The 23389-nt window shown below is 37.7% G+C and overlaps 1 protein-coding gene across 2 annotated transcripts; it reads left to right on the forward strand.

The window, feature by feature from the left end:
- The first annotated feature begins 5016 nt into the window (after positions 1–5016).
- Positions 5017–23132, forward strand: LOC111718510 (zinc finger protein 383). 2 transcript variants are annotated; one of them, XM_031960036.1, is made up of 6 exons: positions 5017–5172; positions 6854–6940; positions 16394–16520; positions 17099–17206; positions 17695–17805; positions 18361–23132. In XM_031960036.1, exons 2-6 carry the CDS (start codon positions 6905–6907, stop codon positions 19734–19736), a joined length of 1758 nt encoding a protein of 585 aa, XP_031815896.1. In that variant the 5' UTR covers positions 5017–5172; positions 6854–6904; the 3' UTR covers positions 19737–23132. The 2 variants fall into 2 exon arrangements, with proteins under 2 accessions (XP_031815896.1, XP_031815892.1); XM_031960032.1 differs by lacking the exon at positions 5017–5172 and adding an exon at positions 5235–5378.
- Positions 23133–23389: the final 257 nt, after the last annotated feature.

Genomic DNA, 23389 nt, shown 5'->3' on the forward strand with positions numbered 1-23389 from the left:
TCTTGTACTTGAAAAGATTATTTTCAAAATTTAAGGGTAAGATTTCATATTTATTAAGTTTACTATATGTTTATACACATGCACACACAAATACTGTATATGAAATTTAAGGAACTGAAGAAAAAACCTGGCATGAGAATTTTCTAATTTGATTATAAATATTGGTAAAATTGCTTACTTTCTATTTTGTGCTATGTAGACAGCACAAAATACAAGAATATGTAGACATATTCTTGACATTTAAAAGTGGAGAACAACATCAGCATGGTAGATGTTGTGTGGGAAAAAAGTGAAGAACTTACAGATTAAGCACATATTGATCAGAGACTGTTAGCTAAAGCCTTAAAGGCCTTAGTTTAGGAAGTTTGTGATTTGAGATAAGGCCTGGACTACATTCCACTGCCCAAAAGAGGATCTGTGGTGAGGAAGCATGCCATTTTAGATAAGGTCTGGACTATATTCCATTGTTCAAAGGACACTGGTGAGAAAGCTATACATCTACTGCATTCCACTGACCAAATAGGGGAATAGACTTATGTGACCAATCACACCATATAGAGGGTGGGATTTTGGAGGTTCTTTGTCTGAAATGTATAAATATTGTGAACATTTTCAAGGGAGTGGCTCTCTCCTACTGTGAATTTGGCTCACAGACCAGGATGGGGTCTGCTTCTCGAGATTCTAAAATAATTCTGCTTTCTATGGATGATCTCTGAGTAGTCAGTCACTTTGGGTAGATCTTTTTATCCCAAACAATGTGAAGAACATTAAAGAGGATTTACCAATGGACATATGTATAATTGAAATGAACAAAAGACTGGCCCCCTCATCCCTGGGTCAAGGGGCCTCAGGCTTATAGGAAAACGTTGCTCAAACTAAATTAAGAGAAGTGTTATGTTCAGACTGGGCCCCATCCCCCAGTTCTGAGACCCTAGATTTTCCGAGAAACTGTTTCCGAGAAGTGTGTGCTAATAGAGTCAGGACAACATTGCAAAACATGTTGACGGGTTCCATTGTATGCTCACTCACATCCAGACATTAAGTTATGAGTATGAACATAAAGATCAAATAGAACCAATGAATAAGTCTATGTAAAAACATTGATCATTTCCAAGCAAGACAATAAGTATAAGATTATTAAGGAAAAAGCCAAAGTTGTATATGTTGGGACCAACTTTCATCTTTAGGTTAAAGCTTAATGGGAGGAAAATAGAGAAATTAATACCTATTCATTATTCTTAATGTATAGTTTTGGCACAGTAAAATGATCTAGATGTTGCAACACAAATTCACACTGTATTAATAAAACTCAGAGCTTATCACTTATCATTAATAGAAAAATTAGTACTTCCTTATCAAAAGAAGATAGTTGTTTAAAAACAATTCTGATATCATCAGAATAAATGATAAACAGGTTAAAATTTGCAAAACTACTTTTGGAACAGATCTAAAAGCAGTAAAGTCTACCAACATATATACAACACTAAATTTGAAAACCATTTACCTATGAAATAACTAAGACCCAAGAATGAACTCAAAAGGCACATCAAGAATAGAATCCATTCACATGTACTCATAAAGCAACATGTTGACAAATGGCTGAGTCATGTGGTTTTGATGAAACAAATGGGGTTTTAAGGAATAATTCAGGATTAGATCATTTGCCACTCTAAATCGCAGAGGTTAAGTTGCTGCACATAATTCAGTGAAATAGTGGAAATGATGGAAATTGCAGCATTTAATTGCTGAGAGTTGCAAATATTTATTATACAATAAGTTAGCTAAAATTTGGCACTAGAAATTCACTATTCTTTATAAACTGGCAAGACAAATTCTCATATTACAAATACCTCCAAAATAAATAATTTCAACTGGAACACTATTACAAAGAGCATGTTGCTGACAACCATCCAAATACAATATTAATCTATAAAAAGATAACATTTAAACAAATGTTGAAACGAAATAATCTTTAAGTTCCGTGGAATGAAATGCTTTCAAACTGCTAGGAATCTAGCAGAAGAAATTAAAACTCTGAGAACTAGATGAAGATTTTGTCATCCTGTAAGCTACATGCTTTTGGTAAGTCTACTCTTGAGCATATGTCCTAATATTCTTATCAAATTACAAAAAGCAGGCATCTTATCAAGTCACACAAAATTTTACACAACATTTAATGTAAAAGAATTAAAGCATCATAGCAACTTGTCCACAGCCCAATTTCTCATCTGAAATCCATCAAAATGATGAGAATGAGGTAACAGTAACGATAATCAAAAGAGTCATCATGGGCACATAGGTGCTCTCTTGGGCAAAAGTGCATAGGATGACAAGTGGGCAGGGGGCAAAGCTCTGAAAAAGTGGATTATGCAGATCAGTGAGAACTTCAAAGTATCTGTTAAATTCAAAGCTTGGAGGTCAGCACTTGGAATATCAAGATGAAAACTGTTAGTCTCTTGCTTTGTGAAGCTTTCAGACTAATGAGGGATATGCAACATTCAGAATTAAAACAAAGTAGCAATATTAACTGATCAAAATTCTATGGTTGAACTGAAACTCAAATAGAGGTTTTCTTCAGGCAAAGTCCCTTTTCCCAGATGAGTCATTTAACCTTTGTAGGCATCAGTTTTCCCATCTATAAATTGATTTATCTTTGTTCTATCTACTTTATAAGGTGTGAGGAAGGCATCTTAAACTCTGTAGAAAAGACATTGAAGGTTATTTCATTGGATTCATGACATCACTGATGCAGGTATTCCTTCCACCTACCCACCTCATTGTCACTTAACTTTCATTAACTCCTTGGAGAATCATTTTCCTGAAACCAATGTCAGTCAGTATGTCAGACACTGTGCTAAACACTAGGGATACAAAGAAAAGTAAGACAGTACCCATTTTTAAGGAGCTCAAAGTCTAAAGGAGACAACATGCAAAAAACTATGTAAGACAAGCTATATAAAGAATAAACTGGAAGCAGTGAAGAGAGGGAAGACACTAAAGGGGATTTATGAAAAATTTTCCTGTAGAAAACTGAATTTTAATTGGGATTTGAAGGAAGCTAAGGAAGACAGGAAATAGAAATGAGGAGAGAGAGCCTTCCAGACATAAAGTACAACTAATGTAAATGTCTAAAATCAGAAAATGGAGTGTCTTGTTTGAAGAACAGCAAGGAGACCAATGTCACTAGATTGCAAGGTATATTGGGGGCAGGAAGGAGACATGAGAGAATATACAACATAAAAACATTGGAAAGTTTGGAAGGGGACAGATTATGAAGGGCTTTGAATGTTTAAAAATTTTTATTTGACTTAATGAGACCTATATTTTATGACGATCCCTGGAAGCTATGAATGATGGATGGGAAAGACTTCTGATAGGCAGGCCTGCATAATCAGCAGGCTATTTCAATAATCCAAGTGTGAGATAATGAAAATGCCTGCATCAGGGTGGAGATAGTGTCAGAGGGAAGGAGATATATTTAAGACATGTTACAAAGGTAAAACTGACAGATTTAGCAACTGACTGTATATGGGAGGCTAGGACAGCAACTAATTTGCAAGCCTGGGCGACTAGTTAAGAATGGTGGTACCCTCAATAATAATAGATTGGGGAAAAGGGAGGAGTTAAAGAGAGAAGATGAGTTTAATTTGGGACATGTTGAGTTTAAGATGTCTACAGGACAGCCAGCAGGTGCAATAGATAGAATACCAACCTTGGAGTCAGGAAGAATTGGGTTCAAATCTAGTCCAGACACTTACTGGGTAAGTCGCTTAACCCTATACCTCAGCTTTCTCATCTATCAAATGAGCCAGAGAAGGAAATTGCAAGCCACTCCAGTATGTTGACTAAAAAATAAATAAATAAAAATAAAACCCTCAAATTGGGTCACAAAGAATCATCCAAGACTGAAATGACTGAACAACATAAGACATTCAATTCCAGATGTCCAACAGCCAATTGGAGATGAGATACAGAGTTCAGTAAAGACCTTAGATCTAACCTCTACTAGATTTGAGAATCATCAGCAAGACGATGATAATCTGAATTAATGGGGCTTGATGGGATCACAAAGTAAAACAGTATAGGTCAAGAACAGAAAATGACCTCGGCAGATCTCTAGAAACACCCAGAGTTAGAGGGAATGTCCTGGATATAGATGTAGCAAAGAATATTCCCACAGCGAAGTCAGACAGGGAGGAGGAGAACTAACAGAGCACATTAGCATGAGAACCAGGGGAGAAAAGAGTAAGGGGAAATAAGAAAGGTGACGGTGTTAAAAGCTACAGAGAGGTCAAGCCAGATTCAATCTCTTTTTGACCACTCTAGACTACCATTCCTGATTTATTTCACATGACTTCCCTCCACAGACTATATTCAACCATACCTGCCCCATCTGCTATTCCTCAAACGCAACAATTCCTCTTTAGCCTCTGTGCTTTAGCATCACAGGCTAAATCCACTACGCCTCTTCTTAGAATTCGTCACTTTCATAAGGATCAGCTAAAATTTTAATTCAAAATCCTTTTCTGCCTCCCAACAAGTTAGTGTTCTAGTCCTGAAATTACTTTGTATTAATTTATTCCCCCTATGGTATCCCCCAGTAAAACAGAATCCCTTTGGGATAGTGACCGCTGTATCCAAGTACATGGCACAGCACGTTAAATACAGCAAGTGCTTAATAAATGCTTGTTGAATTGCTAAACTGGGTGAATGGTATTCCAGAATAGAAAACAGTGTGCACGAAGGCAAAACAATGTTTCTGCCCCCTGTTAGAGGGCAGGAAACAGCCTTATTTAGTGGTGCACTAAAATCTGAAAACAAGTCATCTAAGCACGAAACCAGCCGATCTCAAAGACTCTTTCTAGTAGCAACGTTTCTACGCTGTCGCCAAAGCCTCAAGAGCAATGAACTGAGGGCGGAACCACGTGGAACACGTATGTTTTCTGCAGTCATTTCCGCCCTTCCTACAAACTCGGCTAGTCATTGGCCACCTGAGCCCCACCCCCCGGTCGCCCTATCCAATGGGGCAACTCTTTCCTTTCTACTGCCGATTACCCAATCCCCTCCGAGGAGATCTTGCTTAGAGACCCTCTCTCAGCTTCCACGGGATTGGAAGGAATAGCTCAGCTTCTTCCCGACCCTCCGAAATCCCCCTCGCTGCTTCCCCACGAGGTAAACCACAGACGCGCTCGCCTCCAATGACCGAGCAGGAAAAGGGGCCTAGTGGGCGGGAGCCGAGGGCGGCCTGGTGACGCATTTCCGCTCTCGCCATTGTCGTCCCCGGCGGCGGGGGAATCGGGGCTGAGAGAGTGGGCATTGCGACCCTTCGAGTGGAGAGACGTCCGTCTCTCTGGCTCCGGGACTCTCGCTCGGTCTCGGTGAGTGGGTCTGGGGAGGCCGCGGGCCGGGGGAGGAGCCGCCGTCTGATCTTCGTGGGGGCCGACCACCCCAGGCCTCGAATTCACGAGAGCCGACCGGCCGGGAAGGGGCGGGGCTGTCGCGGGGACTGCCGGGACGAGCCGACAACCTCCTCCTTGCCCACCTTCCCTTTCCCCGGAGAGCGGGCGGGCGGGCGGGCGGGCGCGCCCCGTGGTCGCCCTTGGCTTGGTGCGGCACCCGCTCCGCCTTTGCGCCTTTAATCTCCGCCTCCCTAGGTAGGCCTCGGAGCGGGGCCGGGCTTTGGGGCCCGCTCGAGACCTCCCCCTTCCCTGCGGCTTGTTGGATAGCAGCACCGCGGGCCGAGGACAGCTCCCAGAGCCCGCTTCACATCCTCTGCGACTCTTGATTAATTAGATCCGAATTCTGGGCCACTTGGGGAATTTGGAATTACGAGGCCTTGTTTTGATTGAATCCTGGGGTCGGGCTTGAGGACCTCTTGCATCAGCCATTTCGCCAGCTGGCGTTTATGAAACCTCTTAGGTGCCTCTCGGGGCAGCTAGTGTGGAAGGGGATTGAGTCCTGCCTGGGCTTACACTCAGAAAGACTGATTTTTCTGAGTGCAAACCTGGCCTCCAGCACTAACTGTATGATTCTGGACAAATCACTAAGATTGTTTGCCTCAAGTTCCTCATCTGTAAAATAAACTGGAAAAGGACCCCAGTCACAAAGACACCAAAGAGTTGGAAGCGCCTGGCAGCAACAACATGTGTCCCTAAGAACCTTTTGAGTTCCAAATCTATGATCTTATAACCATTAAATTGTTGACTGATTACTTTTCTCATCCTTCATCCCTCCTGACCTTTCTCCAACATTTGACGCTCCCTCCAAAACCCCTCTTTTATCTAGGTTCTTGGTGGTTCCGAAGGTCATCGAGTTTAACCCCCTCATTTTACAAAGGAGACCCAACATTCTGTCTCCTTTGCACAGTCTATAATGCCTGAGGAGGGAAAGGTTCCTTCCTCACCTTTACCTCAAAGAATACAAAGCCCAGCTTAAATTGCCTTTGAGACCTAGTACCTACCTTCCTTCCTTCCCAGAAATTGCATTGCATCCAGACTTTGTTTCTCCCCATAAAATATAAGTTCCTTGAGGCAAAAAATGTTTTTGCTTTCTTTTTTGTCATTTCATAAAGGGGAGTAGTATTAATGAATGTCATATAAGTGGCTATGAGGGTCTTTGAATGTTAGGTTAAGTGGTCTTGATTTTTTTCTCTTTATCCTGTGCCATTCCCATATGTACTGGCTATCTTGTAACTTCTAGGATGGAGCCATAGCATTGAAGACACCAGGAAATAAACTTTACATGCTAGTTTCAGAAAAGTGGGTAATATAGAAGTAGAGTGTAGGTTATGGTTTCGATAAGCTGTATTGTAAAATTGTTTTTACTCATGGTTCTTTCTTCTGTCTTCTTTCAGATCCTGAGGTTCTTCTTGTCCTTCCCTGAAAGGGAGGAAACATAAGGTCCCATGATGGCTACTATAAATTCGATAGCTGAACCCCAGGTGAGCTATAATTATTACCTTTGTCCTTCTTTAAATAGTTCAGATTACAGTTAAACTAGTGGAAGGTCCAGGGACAAATTTACTGATGAATCCTTTGCCTGAATTGGAGCTAGTTCCCTAGGCATTTGCAAACCTGCACATAAGAAAGCTGAGAGCTGTATATGGCCAGGGAGTATAAGCCCAATTGAAAAACAGATTGTACCTGGAAAGTGAAAGTAAAGGTTAATTTTCTGTAGCTGGTGGATTGGAATGATGCATAAACTGTGAGACATATGTACACAAATTATCTAAATAGGGGTATTCATTTTCATGTCTGAGTGTAACTTGATGATTTGAAGGGAGTAATTCTACTGTTGAATAAATATGTCAGTACAGCAGTTCCTGAATAATCCAAATATTTATTGAATGAATGATGAAATGAATGAAAAATCTACCATGTACCCAGCTTACACAGCAGAATGGTTTGGATAGATCTAACATGCAGCCATGGAATCATGATTGTAATATTCAGGAATGTTTTATGACTTTTTAAAATGGAGTCATTATCATAAGCAGTATTCACTATTGCTTTTTTCTTTTTACTCTGTTAGAATTCTTAAGTGATTCTGAACTAGACCTTTAAGCTCTTAGATTTAAGGAATTAAGGTGTTTGATAAATATAGGACTGAGCAGTCTTTGATACACATAATCACTATTGGTAATATTGTGATAAAGTACTATAAAAATTTCATTTGAACCTTTACAATAATCATTCGATTAATATTTATTAAGTGTCTACAGTATTCTAGGGACTGTGTCATTCACCAAAGGTGAAACATTTCCTTAACTTAAGGAGCTTACATTCTGCTGAGGGAGATAATAAGGAATCCTGGAGATGTCCAAATATAGTATTAGTATAAGATACAAGGTAAATTTATTAATGGAGGGTATTAGTAGCCAAGTTGAATATGGAAAGGCTTCATGTAGAAGCTAATAACTTGAACAGAATTGTGAAGGAAACCAGGTTTCCAAGGAACAATTTCCTTAGAATTTTGGTGATCGTAGTGCATTTTAGGTTTCAGAGAAAGCCATTGTAAAAGCATGGATTCCAGAGATGGAGTGTAATATTTGTGAGGAACAGCAAGAGAACTGCTTTGGCTGGATTGTAGAGTAAAAGAGAGAATAATGTGGAAAGATAGCATCCTATCTAGCATCAGCATCAGAAAGATAGCATCACCTAATCTTTCCACATTATTCTCTCCTTTACACTACCAAGTGGTAAAGGATTTTTTTAACAACCAGACAGAAGCTTTATATGAGTCAGAAGGCAATAAGGAGCCATTGCAGTTTGAATAAGGGAGTGACATGGTCAAATCTGTGCTTTAGCTGTTTGGCAGCTGTGTGGAAAATAGATTGGATGGAGTAGAGTCTTGAGGCCAATTAGGAGGCCATTGCGACAGTCCAGATGAAAGGTGACAGTACCCTGAATTGGGATGATAGCTGTTTGAATATGGAGAACAAAGTAGATGGGAGAAATATTGTAAAGGTAAAATCAACAAACCTTTGCAACTGAATGGCTATATGATGTCAGAGAGAGTGAAAAATGGAGTATCACACTTGAATTATAAACTTGGGAGACTGAAAGATGGTTGTGACCTTAAAAGAAGTTGGGAAGTTTGGAAGTATGATGGGTTTGAATGGAAAGGTGAAAAGTTCTGTTTTAAATATGTTCAATTTGAGATGCCTTAGGGACATCCAGTTCCAAATGAGTAGGAACTGGAGATACACAGCTGGATGCATGAGAAGATCTTTAGGTCATCTGTATAAATATAATAATTAAACCTGTAGGAGCTGATGAAGTTATGACCTGAGAGAGCATAGTGCAAGAAAAGAGAGGATCCAGGAAGGAGCCTGGGGGATGCCCATAGTTTAAGGGTATTTTCAGCAAAAAAGACTGAAGAGTAGTCAGAACAAGTAGAAGAACTAAAAGCTAAGTAAATCAGTTTTTTTTTTTTTACTGAGCAAACTCAGGCTTAGAGAGATTATAATTTGCCAAAGTCCACACAGCTAATCAGAACAGAGCAGCTAATTAGGGCAAAGCAGCCCTAATTCAAGCTTTTTGAATCTAAAACTTGCTGTGGGGGAGGGGAGGGATTCATCTGCTAGCTGTGAGTGAATAGCTTTATACATAAAACTGTGCAGAGCAAACACATTAATTTTGTGTTAATTGATTAGAAAAAGAAATTTTTTTTCCTCCCCAGATTGCTTTCATTCCCTTCTCAAATCTACCATTCTGGGAACAGTCAAACAAAGGATAAAAAATTTACATGATAATTTTATTATACATATATAGAATTGCACATAGTAGATTTGCATTTTCATGTACAGTCTTTTTTTTTGGTATACTGTGTTATGGAAATTCCATAAATTAAAAAGAAAATCGATTAAACAATTTTTAAAAGGAAAAAAAAAGACATTATTAATAAAAGTTGAAACTAAGTATATATGAGAAAGCTGATTTCTTGGGGGCCCCTACTTAAACTCTAATCAGTATTAGTCCATTATGATTTTATAAGGGACAATGATTGTTGGTTATTATACATTTAGCAATTCATACATAGTGAGACATCTAATAGTAAATATAAGACTAAGCAGTTCATATTTTGTCATATAGGAATATAGATTTTGATAGGTCTTTTTTTTGCAGATCTACCATTTATATAATGGAAATTATTTATGTACCAGCTATGGGGCTTACTTACACTGATAAGAATGCTGACCCAAAATATCTCTATCCTTTTGCATAATGGAAAGCCCCCAGGCTCCCCCTGAAATATTCTTGAGGATGAACAGTATCTCTGCTTGCCCAACTCAAAGTATGGTTCCCATCTTATGACCATCTAGTCAGTGGATATATATCCTGACCTGCCTATCCCAAAACCTTGGGACCCTGATAGTATTCATATTTTAGGCTATGCAGTATTTGACATCCAATGAAACTGCTGTTCTAGGACCAGGAGATCATTATATACTTCAACAACAATACTAGATGATGACCAGTTCTGATGGATCAGGCCATCCTCAGCAACAAGATCAACCAAATCATTTCTAATGGAGCAGTAATGAACTGAACCAGCTATGCCCAGAAAAAGAACTCTGGGAGATGACTAAAAACCATTACATTGAATTCCCAATCCCTATATCTATGCACACCTGCATTTTTGATTTCCTTCACAAGCTAATTATACAATAATTCAGAGTCTGATTCTTTTTGTACAGCAAAATAATGTTTTGGTCATGTATACTTATTGTGTATCTAAGTTATATTTTAATATATTTAACATCTACTGGTCATCCTGCCATTTAGGGAAGGGGGTGGGGGGGTAAGAGGTGAAAAATTGGAACAAGAGGTTTGGCAATTGTTAATGCTGTAAAGTTACCCATGTATATATCCTGTAAATAAAAGGCTATTAAATTAAAAAAAAAAAAAGAAACTGCTGTTCTATTTTTAGCATAATTGTTACCCTATAAAAATAGAACCCTGAAGGAAGGTGGCATTTCCAATCCAGAGGGAGGCCTGGTGTCCTTTTGGTTAGAGAGGAGTCAGACTCCTCTATTAAACTGCTTTTAGCTAAGAACCCTGCCTTAGTTTCCCTTTTGGTCATCTGAGCTGATCTCTCCCCCTCCCCCCCATATAAATCAATATTTCTAAGTAGAGAGAATTCATCATTTTATGTTGTCCATACTTAATTTCTTGATACATGAATTACTGCCCCATGTAAGAAAATCAGCTTCCTGTTGAGATCATTGGAATTTCCCTCCTATTAACATATTATTATGTACAGGACCTGTACAATACATCAGGACTTGCACGGAGAGTGGGAAGGGACCATTCTTTATCCAATCATGTATATTAATAGAGTATAGTCCAATTACTATTTAGCCTCATGTACTTGGGACCTCAGTGCATCAGCTCAAACCTCATCCCATTACATCTCCCGCTTTCTTTTATTTTAGAACACAGGTGGTCATGCCATCCCTGACTCCTCAGGGAGGTCAGAGCCCCCAAGGGGAGGTGATCACAGCCTCCCTGACTTCTCAGGAAAGGCGGTGAAAGTACTAAAAAGGAGATGATCACGCCCTCCCTGACATCATAGGACTCGAAAACCCTCAGGAATCATTGGATTCTTTGAGACATAGGACTCGAAAACTCTCAGAAATCATTGGATTCTCTGAGACATAAGGAATCACTGGATTCTCTGAGACATAGGACTTGAAAACTCTCAGGAATCATTGGATTCTCTGAGAAATGATAAGACTGTTACAGGACTTAAAAATCTGCTGGAATCATTGGATTCCCTAACACATAAAAAGACTTTTGCAGGACTTCAAAAACTCAGGGAGATCATTGGATTCCCTGACATGTGAAGCAATGGACAATAGATTGGTTTTGGACTATCTCTTGGCTGCTGAAGAAGGTGTATGTGTGACTGTTGTTTACATACCCTTCTTCTAGGACTTCTGGCGATCTTTTACAACACCATGTTGATTTATATTGTTTGCTATTCCACTACTTGCATGTACAATTCATGTTTGTTACAACACATCGAGCCTGCGCTGACTGAGGGGAGGGTCATCGCTAATAGCCCCTGCGTTATTGCTATGTGCTTGTATAATACCTCCCATGCTGATGGGTTTGTGTATAATAAGACCCTTCAGCCCAGAAACCCGCTAGCAACCCCCACTTCCCTTTGGTGCTTTTCCTCTCCCTTCCTGAGATGTCAGGGAGGGTATGATCATCTCCTTTTCGGTGCTTTCACCTCCTTCCCTGAGAAGTTAGGGAGGCTGTGATCACCTCCCCTTGGGGGCTCTGACCTCCCTGAGGAGTCAGGGATGGCATGACCACCTGTGTTCTAAAATAAAAGAAAGCGGGAGACTACTTCTATGGATGCCCAGTTTCCCTGCCCTTTTGTCTCACTATGCAGTCTTGAAGGATGGATAGCATTTCAATAGGCACAGGTATGGAAGAGGGTAGGGACATTTCAAAGGTAGGAAAAATAAGAAAAAAAAATGGAACAACACAGGATACAAACAGGGACAATGAGTATTTCATTTGTGCTGGAGTGTATTTGTTTTTTTAATTATTATTATTTTTTTTTATTATTATAGTTTTTTATTTACAAGATATTTGCATGGGTAATTTCTCAGCATTGACAGTTGCAAATCCTTTTGTTCCAATTTTTCCCCTCTCCCCTTTCCCCCAGATGGCAGGTTGACCAATACATGTTAAATATGTTAAAGTGTAAGTTAAATATCATATAATTATACATGTCCAAACAGTTATTTTGCTGTATAAAAAGAGTTGGACTTTGAAATAGTGTACGATTAGCCTGTGAAAGAAATAAAAAATACAGGAAGACAAAAAAGAGGGATTGGGAATTCTATGTAGTGGTTCTAGTCATCTCCCAGAGTTCTTTCCCTGGGTGTAGCTGGTTCAGTTCATTACTGCTCTATTGGAACAGATTTGGTTCATCTCATTGTTGAAGAGGGCCACGTCCATTAGAATCGATCATCATATAGTATTGTTGTTGAAGTATATAATGATCTCCTGGTCCTGTTCATTTCACTCAGCATCAGTTCATGTAAGTCTCTCCAGGTCTTTCTGAAATCATTCTGTTGGTCATTTCTTACAGAGCAATAATATTCCATAATACTCATATACCGCAATTTATTCAGCCATTCTCCAATTGATGGGCATCCACTCAGTTTCCAGTTTCTGGCCACTACAAACAGGGCTGCCACAAACATTCTTGCACATACAGGTTCCTTTCCCTTCTTTAAAATCTCTTTAGGATATAAGCCCAATAATAGCAATGGCTGGGTCAAAGGGTATACACAGTTCGATAGTTTTTTGAGCATAGTTCCAAATTGCTCTCCAGAATGGCTGGATGTATTCACAATATATCAGTGTCCCAATTTTCCCACATCCTCTCGAATATTCCACATTATCTTTCCCTATCATTCTAGCCAATCTGACAGGTGTGTAGTGATATCTCAGAGTTGTCTTAATTTGCATTTCTCTGATTAATAATGACTTGGAGCATCTTTTCATATGGCTAGAAATAGTTTCAGTTTCTTCGTTTGAGAATTGTCTGTTCATATCCTTTGACCATTTATCAATTGGAGAATGGCTTTTTTTTTATAGATTAGAGTCAATTCTCTATATATTTTGGAAATGAGGCCTTTATCAGAACCTTTGACTGTAAAAAGGTTTTCCCGGTTTATTGCTTCCCTTCTAATCTTGTCTGCATTAGTTTTGTTTGTACAAAACTTTTCAATTTGATCTAATCAAATTTTTCTATTTTGTGATCAATAATGATCTCTAGTTCTTTTTTGGTCATAAATTCCTTCCTCTTCCACAGGTCTGAGAGGTAACTATCCTATGCTCTTCCAATTTATTTTTTATTTATTTTTTTTTATTATAACTTTTTATTGACAGAACCCATGCCTGGGTAATTTTTTTTACAACATTATCCCTTACTTCTGTTCCGACTTTTCCCCTCCTTCCCTTCACCCCCTCCCCCAGATGGCAAACAGTCCTATATATGTTAAATATGTTACAGTATATCCTAGATACAATATATGTGTACAGAACCAAACAGTTCTCTTGTTGCACAGGAAGAATTGGATTCAAAAGGTAAAAATAACCCGGGAAGAAAAACAAAAATGTAAACAGTTTGCATTCATTTCCTAGTGTTCTTTCATTGGGTGTAGCTGCTTCTATCCATCCTTGACCAATTGAAACTGAGTTAGATCTTCTCTTTGTGGAAGAAATCCGCTTCCATCAGAATACGTCCTCATACAGTATCGTTGTTGAAGTATATAATGATCTCCTGGTTCTGCTCATTTCACTTAGCATCAGTTCATGAAAGTCTCTTCAAGCCTCTCTGTATTCATCCTGCTGGTCATTTCTTACAGAACAAAAATATTCCATAACATTCATATACCACAATTTACCCAACCATTCTCCAATTGATGGGCATCATTCATTTTCCAGGTTCTAGCCATTGAAAACAGGGCTGCCACAAACATTTTGGCACATACAGGTCCCTTTCCCTTCCTTAGTATCTCTTTGGGGTAAAAGCCCAGTAGAAACACTGCTGGATCAAAGGGTATGTACAGTTTGATAACTTTTTGAGCATAGTTCCAAATTGCTCTCCAGAATGGCTGGATGTGTTCACAATTCCACCAACAATATATTAGTGTTGCAGTTTTCCCACATCCCCTCCAACATTCGTCGTTATTTTTTCCTGTCGTCTTAGCCAATCCGAGAGGTGTGTAGTGGTATCTCAGAGTTGTCTTAATTTTCATTTCTCTGATTAATAATGACTTGGAGCATCTTTTCATATGGCTAGAAATAGTTTCAATTTCTTCATCTGAGAATTGTCTGTTCATATCCTTTGACCATTTATCAATTGGAGAATGGCTTGATTTCTTATAAATTAGAGTCAATTCTCTCTATATTTTGGAAATGAGGCCTTTATTAGAACCTTTGACTGTAAAAATGTTTTCCTTTTAATTGTTTCCCTTCTAATCTTGTCTGCATTAGTTTTGTTTGTACAAAAACTTTTCAGTTTGGTATAATCGAAATTTTCTATTTTGTGATCAGTAATGATCTCTATCTTCTTTGGTCATAAATTCCTTCTTCTTCCACAGGTCTGAGAGGTAAACTATCCTATGCTCTTCCAATTTATTTATAATCTCATTCTTTATGCCTAGGTCATGAACCCATTTTGACCTTATCTTGGTGTATGGTGTTAAGTGTGTGTCAATGCCTAGTTTCTGCCATATGCTGGAGTGTATTTGAAGGGAAATGTAAGTGATGGCCAGTTAAGACCACGTAGAAAAACATTAAGGTTATGGAAAACTTTGAATGCCAGGTTAAAGAATTAGAACTGGATTTTGAAGACCATAGGAAACTTTTGAAAATTTTGAGGAGAGGAATATGAACAGACAATTGTCTGAAGTATTGATTAGAGGGAGAAGGGATTGGAAGTAAGACAACCATTTAGTAGGAGAGTGATAGGTTCCAAACATGGGAAATGATATATTCCAAGGCAGAGGACAAGATGAATCTAGGAAATAATAAAGGAGAATACTATGAGCTGTGGCTGGAAAAGCTAGTTAGAGCCATATTGTGGAGGCCTTCAATTGCAGGCCAAGGTTGCTTTTTATTTGGTAGGCAATGGGAACCCAATGAATTTGTGAACAAGGTATTATGGAAACTAAAAAGAAGGAGAGAGTTTTAAGAATAGTTTTAACCTACCATATTCAGTTCTAAAGAGATCAAAATTCTGAAGACTAAATCTTTTGGATTTGGCTGAATGAACTCATCAGTTCCCTTATAAGGAAGAAATTTCAGTGGAGGGGAAGCTATTTTTGTAGGAGGTTAAGAAAGGAGTGGAAGGAAAAGAAGTTTGTCTGTGGTCACATCACTCGTAAGGAGAAGAGCTAGAATTCAGATCCAGGTCATTTGACTTCAGTTTCAGGGTTATTTCTACTCCATGGTACTAATTCCTCTTAATGTTGGAAGTTGGGTAAGAAGGAACCTAAAGGAAGGCTCAGATTGTAGAAGAAAAAAAGAGACAACTGTTTTGAGAATAATGCCTTTTTTTTCTACTCAGGGGTGAAAGTGGGTCCTAGGAAGTAATAAACTATACTAGTGATGATTTAAAGAAAATTAGAGATACAGACAGCATAGACATTAAACAATAAATGGGAACAGATCAGTTGTTTTACAGACTGTCAGTAACATTGTGGATTGATAGAAAGGCCAACTCCACTCATTGGATTGGGGGATGTGGCAAAATTTATGTCCAACAAGAAGGGGCAACATGAGAAATAGTGTCATGAGGAATATATGATATATCTGGAGGATTTGACCCACAAAGGAATCTGAGTTCTGATGGACACAGTCAAAAGTGGTTAGGTCTGAATTACGAGTTTTGGCTAGAGGTAACTGAGCCAAAAGGATTGTATCCAGGATGATAAATTTAAAGAAAAAAAAATGAAAGCAATCTGGGAAGAAGTGGTAGTATATGTTAAGAAGAGATGTAGATCTGGTACACAGAATAAAAAATATACAGATGAATTTTTTACCTAAATTCATTTGTACACACAGCCCAATTCCAGCTCTAAATCTCTAAAGAAGATGTTTGTGAGGAATTTGCAAGCCTATGGAAGTTTCTCTGTATATAAAGTAGAAATTGTGAACTTGAATAAGAAGTTATTGAGTTCTCCTTGAGTAGCTTCTTTCCCCTGCTCCATGCTCATCTCTTGTAATCACTAAGAATTATATAAATCAGCATGTTACCTCTCCCAAAGGAAGACACTGCTAACTTTCCCCACCCCAACTACTTTTCAGGAACTGGATGTTAGATCTGTTTATGAAACAGCAGGATTCTCTTGTTGCAGGCATCAGTGACATTTGAAGATGTGGCTGTATACTTTACCCAAAAGGAATGGGAAAGCCTGGCCCCAAATCAAAGAGCCCTATACAGAGATGTGATGCTGGAGAATTATGGAAATTTGATCTCTCTGGGTAAGGATTCTCTTTTTCCTGGATATATTATTTGCCCTTTAGGTTTTCTTGGCTTTCTGGTTAGAGATTTTAAGGTCTCTCTCAATATTCAGGTTAACTAGAGTTTTGTGAATCATGGGAAGTCATATCCTCTAACTTCAGTTACTTTTTGGACAAGATCCCTTTTACCCTCAATTGAAACTTTTTTGTTTCTTCTTTTCTAGTGCATTTTCTCAATGAGCTATTCAAAGTTGATTTCAAATGAGCAGCATTCCCATCTTCCTAGCTCTCTGGAAAGGATCCTGACCTTTCTTTGTATCTAAAAGTCTTTCCTAGACCCTTATACATATTTGCCCAGTGTGAGAATTTTCTGTCCAAAAACCCAAATATTCCCTTTAAGCAAAATCTTAGATATCACAACCTACTCCACGATATTAGAAACATAGTCCTGTGCCCTTTTTCCTGGGTCATCTAGACTTCCTTGTGGCCTCCCCGTATATTTACCTTCTTTCCCCATCTTCCCCCTGAAGATACAGGGCTAAGGTCTACCTTGTATGATTTTGTTCACCATCATGTTCCCTGTTCTTTCTTTTAAACAGCATTTCTGTTTCCTAAACCTGCTATAATCTCCCAGCTAGAAAAAGGGGAAGAGCCTTGGGTTTTGGATCCACAGAGACCACTAGACAAAAAGGGCACCTGTTATAAAGGTGAGTGCACAAAGCATTTGTCATTTCCTCCTCTGCTTTGTCTGTGCCTTTGTATTAAAAAAAATATGTGATCCTTTAACCCAGTGTAATTTGGAGTAATGGGATCTCCGTGTTCCACATAATTTTACTTTTAGTTTTACAATCTTAAACCTTTACTTCCTTTATTATCTACTCAATTTCCATTACTTTTCATGTTTGCTTTTGAAGATGAATCACCACATCTTTCCCATAATTTATATTTCTTTACTAAATTCTACTCTTTCCTTATACTAAGCTGAGATTATTAAACCAGAATACTGGACTTGAACTTAAAACACGTGAGTTCAAATCCTGACTCTTTAACTGTGACCTTGAGTAAATCACTTATTCACTGCCATGCAGTTTTCTCACTTTTAGAATGAGGATTTCAGACTAGGTAATCTGTAAGGTACAGCTCTTGAATATGCAAGCATTCAATAAAGTCTTATTTTTCTTCTGGCCTTGGGTAGGGTATCCCTTTATGAAACCTGCTGTCAACTCTCAACTGGAACAAGAAGAATCTGGGAGCCTTGATGTTCAAGGGTGTCTGAACAAAAAGAGTCTGCAAAGCACCTGTGATGGTAAGTGAAAATACAAGTAACTCTTCCATAAATAAAGTTCAATAAAGTTTCCTTTTAAAACTCTCCAATAAATATGACAGTTAAAAAGAAAATCTTTACTGCGAAATCTAACTTCAAGGAGGCAAATCACCATGAACCAAATTAACATAAGATTTCTAGTCTCAGAATTCTCCTGGAATAAACTGAACTCAGCTTCCTTTCAAACCTTTCATATAACTAAGCTATTCTGGAATAATGAAGTTGTTATGTATTCTCTTTTCTGTTAACTATATTTTCATAATTTGAATGTTTTGGACTTAAACTACCAAATTGATTGTAAGTTACTTGGGGGCAAGAACTTTGCTTTGCATTTTATATCCTTTCCACCATTTAGTTGGTGTTACCCTATTATTTCTGTCTTTCCTAATATTCTCCATCCCTTCCCACCTCCTAATGAGCCACATTCCTTTACTTTTCTATTTTTCCCTGCATTGTGGCCTATTCCTAGTTGCTAGTATTCTCTATTAACTTAGAAAATCATGTTCGTTAAGTGCTGTTCATATTTTCTTCTTCCAGATGGTGAGACCAGCACTAAGAATAAAGAGTTGACTCCAAAGCAGGAAGTATTTAATAGAAGAAATGTACACATGGTGTCAGTAGGCATCCAAGTGAATGTCCCTCACAAATCCAAGTTTAAAGGAATGACTTTACTAAAGAATAAGCTAGAGAAGCAACAAAGAAATCCCAAAGAAGATGGAATGAGAAGAGAGAAGGGAGATTTAGTTAAAATGACAGTCAAAGATGAAGGAACGGAAAGGAAATTAAGCTCACATCTTGCAACAACACATCAAAAAGTCTCTAGAGTACAGATATCCTATGAATGTGATGAATGTGGCAAACTTTTCTGTCAGAGTTCAGATTTCTTTCAACATCAGAGAATTCATTCCATAGAGAAGCCTTATGATTGTAAAGAATGTGGGAAAGCTTTCAGCTTTAATTCAACACTTGTTCAGCATCAAAGAATCCATACTGGGGAAAAACCCTTTCAATGCAAAGAGTGTGGAAAAGCTTTCAGTTGTAGTTCACATTGTACTGCACATCAAAGAATTCACACTGGAGAGAAACCCTATGAATGTAAGGAATGTGGGAAAGCCTTCAGCTTTAATTCAACACTCATTCAGCATCAGAGAATCCACACTGGAGAGAAACCTTTTGAATGTAAGGAATGTGGGAAAGCCTTCATTCAAAAAATAACCTTTATACGGCATCAGCGAATTCACACTGGAGAGAAACCTTTTGAATGTAAAGAATGTGGAAAGACTTTCAGTCTGAACTCACAGCTTATTCATCATCAGGCACTCCATACTGGAGAGAAACCTTTTGAATGTCAGGAGTGTGGGAAAGGCTTCATTCGAAACTCACACCTTATTCAGCATCAGAGAATTCACAATGGGGAGAAATTTTACCAGTGTAAAGAATGTGAGAAGTCCTTTAAACAGAAAGCAAGTTTAAATCGACACCAGAGAATTCACTCTTGGGGGAAGTCCCATGAATGTAAGGACTGTGGGAAAGGCTTCAACAAGAATTCAGATTTGAGTCATCATCAGAGATTCCATTCTAGAGAAAAACCTTATGAGTGTAAGGAATGTGGGAAAGTCTTTATTCGGAACTCAAATTTTGTCCGACATCAGAGAATCCACCCTGGGGAGAAACTTTTGAATGTAATTGTTGGTCTCTGTGTACCCCAGGTTCAAGTTAACAGGCCTTCCACTATTTGGCCTCACTTAACCTGTCCACCCTTATCCTCTGCTCTTCCCCAAACTGATTCTTCCAATCCATCCAGTCCAGTCTCTTCACTGTCCTCCCCAAATACTGTACTCATTCCCACTTCTGAGCCTTTGTTAATGTTACTTCCCCAAATGCCCTCACCTCTTCTCTCTCCCTTTCTTTGATTTTTTTTTTTTTATCAGAGGTCCCACTAAATATATCTCAACTATTCTGAGGTCTCCAAGATTTACATCTTTCCTATTTCACTAAATAGGCCAAGAATTCTAGTTAGTAATTTCTAGTATCTTTCATTATTTTCTTATTGATTTATTTTCATCTCAACTAGATTTCAAGTTCTTTAAAAGCAAAGACTATATGGACAATAAAAATAAGATGAAAAGATGAGTTGGATAAAGATCAGTGGAAATGAAGTTTCTCCAGTTTAAATTAATATAAACCAATTGGAAGGGTATTAGAAATTAACATAATCACAATATCCAAGAGAAGAAGAATTGAGAGAATATAATGAGTCAAAAATCAATAAAAGTGATTAGCTGTTTCAAGCTAGACTTTTTGGGATATTTTAGTGTATAGATCTGATTCTTAAATTTGCATCTTCAGAAACAGAATTTTAATTTTGATTCACATTAAATACACAGAAAATTTATATAAACCAAAAATATAATTTAATAACTTTCAATTGGGAAATATGTTCTTTTTGTGACTGAAAGGATTGTGTCTGTTCTCTATCAACCCCCCATAGCTAATATCCAGACACATAAGATACTATGTACTAAGTAACCTGGTTAGTTTTCATCAAATAAGATAGTTAAAATGAGATTGCTGGGAAAGTGATTATGGCATGAAATGTATCCTCACAGAGCTTCTCTTTGCATCCTGTTGAATTTAAATAGGATTTATCCTGGGTAAAAATCATTAAATAGGTAAAATTTGTCTTCTGAATAGCCTCTCTTTTTTTGTTCACTTTTTATCTATACCCTTTTATAGCCCATATCTACCCATATTTCTTTCTAATCTATGATGTAGTAGGAAGAGATGTAGGATTTGTACTCAAGGCTTCTAGGTTGAAGACCTAGTTTATCTATTCCTTCTTTATCTACATTTGTATCACTTTAATTTTTATGGGGCTCAAATTTCTTCATTTGTGAATTGACAGAATTATACTAGGTGAGCTCTGAAGCTATTACAAGTCTAAATTTAAGCCTTTGACTAAAATTTATACCAATTATACCTTCATAGTCTGTTTCCATGTTAAGCCTTTGTCTCTTGTCAAAGGAATGTTAAGCAAGTAGCCACTTTCTTGCGCAAATAAATACTTTTCAGGACATTCCATTGCCTATTGGGCAGAATACAAGTTTCTTGGCTTGGCATTTGAGGTCCACCATAATCTGACTTCAGCTTACAGTTGCCGTCTTATTTTGATCTGCATCCCTTCACACACTTCTAGTAAAACTGGTCTGATCATTGTCAAATTATGCCTTCTTACATCTGCCCAGCTGTTACCCATCCCTAGAAAACATTCCTTCCTAATCTCCATCAGTTAAGATCTTTTCTTCAAGGATCAGCTTAGGTGTTTGCCTGTTCCATGAATCCTTTTCAGATCTACCTTGATCAGAACATAGGAGGAATCAGAAAGGATCTGCCTTCCTCATATTTACCTAGACTACTTTTTCTGAATTTTTGTCTTTTTTATTTTTGATGCAAAGCTTGGAGTCCTGAATATAATTTGTTTATTTAATAGAGGAGTTAGAATCTGGGGAAAAACTTGAAATCACACTATTAGATAAGGGTGGACAGATTAAGTTTTCCTTGAGGAAAAATGAGACTTTGGCAGATACTTTGAAGTAACAATATTTACTGCATTACTCTGATTTACAGCTGGACCTGTGATTTCTTTGACATAGAACACTCCCAAACAAGAAAACTCCTACTTGTGTAAATGAGTACTTCCTCTGTAACTTTCTTTTAGCTGCCTGAAAGACTGATTAGTTCCGACTAGCCCAATGTCACATGACCTGTTATGTGTTCTATATCTTCCTGGTTTGGGGACTAGTTCTCTCTACCCTCTCACCAGGCTAAATACCTGTCAAAAGGGAAATTACATGAATCCAGTATGACCTGTTCCCAATGAAATTATATTGGCTCTTTGTATTCACTCATATTCCTTTTTCACAAATTTTTCCTTTAATGTTTCAGAATGTTTCCAAGAATCAAATCAAACGTACTGGCTTATCAAATTCCTTTGTTCTCTCTGTTTTAGTCCAGTATTCTCACAGAAGAGACACAAGGGTTGAATATATCTGCCTTCTTTCCAGTACACATTATTATCATCCTTTCTACCCCAAATAGAAACTCAGTGTTTCTTCACCTTTACCCCACATAGCTTTTTTAAAAAATCTTTTTCTGTCTTTAGCTTTCTTTACCAACCTCAACTCATTCTGACTTAGCTTTAACACTCCTTAAATAATTCTTAAAGAACCATATCATGGTTTGGTATTATATTCGTCCTCTGCTAACTGCCTTTGCTTCTGTGTTTGCACATCTTTGCAAATAATCTTAGTCCCTATCATATTAGTCTCTTCTACTTCTTCTCCTCAATGGAATTGTATCTCTATCTCTTTTCTTTAGATGGGGTAGAAGATTTTTATTCTAGAAAGTTATGAAAACATGGCAATATACTATATGAAACGGATATAAAGAGTTCAAAAAATATGTATGAACTAATGCAGAGTGAAATAATTAGAACAATTTATACAATGTCCACAGTACTGCAAAAATGACAATTCTGAAAGGCATAAAGATTCATAGATAAGCATTCCTCTCATTGTAGAGTTTGCAAATAATAGGAGTTGAATGAGGCACACGTCACTACAGGACAAGTGTGTTGTGTTGGTTTTAATTAGCTATACTTTTTCACAAGGCAGGATTCTTTGGAGGGAAGAGACATTAGGAGATGATGATGTAAAAATAAAAGCATTAGTAGAAAAAAATTTAAGTAAAAAAAGCAAGGACTGAAGGCTCGGAAATGTCATCATGCATTAATAATAACTGCAGTTTATAGAGGATTTACAGGTTAAGAGACTTGTCCGTGGATACTATCAGAGATGTGAGATCAGATCTTGACTTCAGGTCCAGTACTCTGACTAGTGACAGATGGCTTCGCTGTAATCACCCATCTTTCTAATTCTATACAAAAAGACCTTTCTCCAATGTAAGCAATTAAATGTTATCAATATTCTATTTGTTATTTTTGCTTAGCGTTATGTGGATGAAAATGCAGAGTCTATAATTTGCTATTTAGTGACTAAATAGTTTGATTCCAACTGGCATAGGTAAATTGTTGGTGGTTTTAATTTGTCAGGCACTGAGGGCATTTAGCCATTGTAGATCTTTGGCTTCCTAATTCCTGCATGAATATGGAATAAGGAAGGAGAAAGGAAAAAAACTTGCAGATTATTCAGAAACCTTACACTTCTATCAATATCTTCTGTGAAAACTTATAAAAGGAATCAGGAGGTGACGAATATGTTAAACACTGAATAAAGTCACAAAAAATAAAATTATAATCTGAAATGACTTTGTATTGATATGAGAGTTTGCCCTGAATTGGGGATTTGTGCATAAGCATACTACCAACTTGTTAGAGCAAAGATTATAATTAGCACAAACATGGAAGAAAAAGTGTTACTTAGAAAACTATGATGTGTAATTAACAATTATTGATCATGACAAATGGATAGGAATGACATGAAACAATTTTAATAAGAGTAACTGATGTTGCTTATGTAACTAGTACCTTCATTACCAAATAGGACCT

Source organism: Sarcophilus harrisii, chromosome 1, assembly GCF_902635505.1.
Source record: "Sarcophilus harrisii chromosome 1, mSarHar1.11, whole genome shotgun sequence".
Taxonomy (NCBI): domain Eukaryota; kingdom Metazoa; phylum Chordata; class Mammalia; order Dasyuromorphia; family Dasyuridae; genus Sarcophilus; species Sarcophilus harrisii.

What these genes read in the sequence shown, in the direction of transcription:
- LOC111718510 (XM_031960036.1), top strand. Translation starts at nt 6,905, where the DNA reads ATGATGGCTACTATAAATTCGATAGCTGAACCCCAG. An exon ending in AAAGGGCACCTGTTATAAAG is followed by an intron (nt 17,207 to 17,694) that starts GTGAGTGCACAA and finishes GGCCTTGGGTAG; the next exon opens with GGTATCCCTTTATGAAACCT. An exon ending in TCTGCAAAGCACCTGTGATG is followed by an intron (nt 17,806 to 18,360) that starts GTAAGTGAAAAT and finishes TTCTTCTTCCAG; the next exon opens with ATGGTGAGACCAGCACTAAG.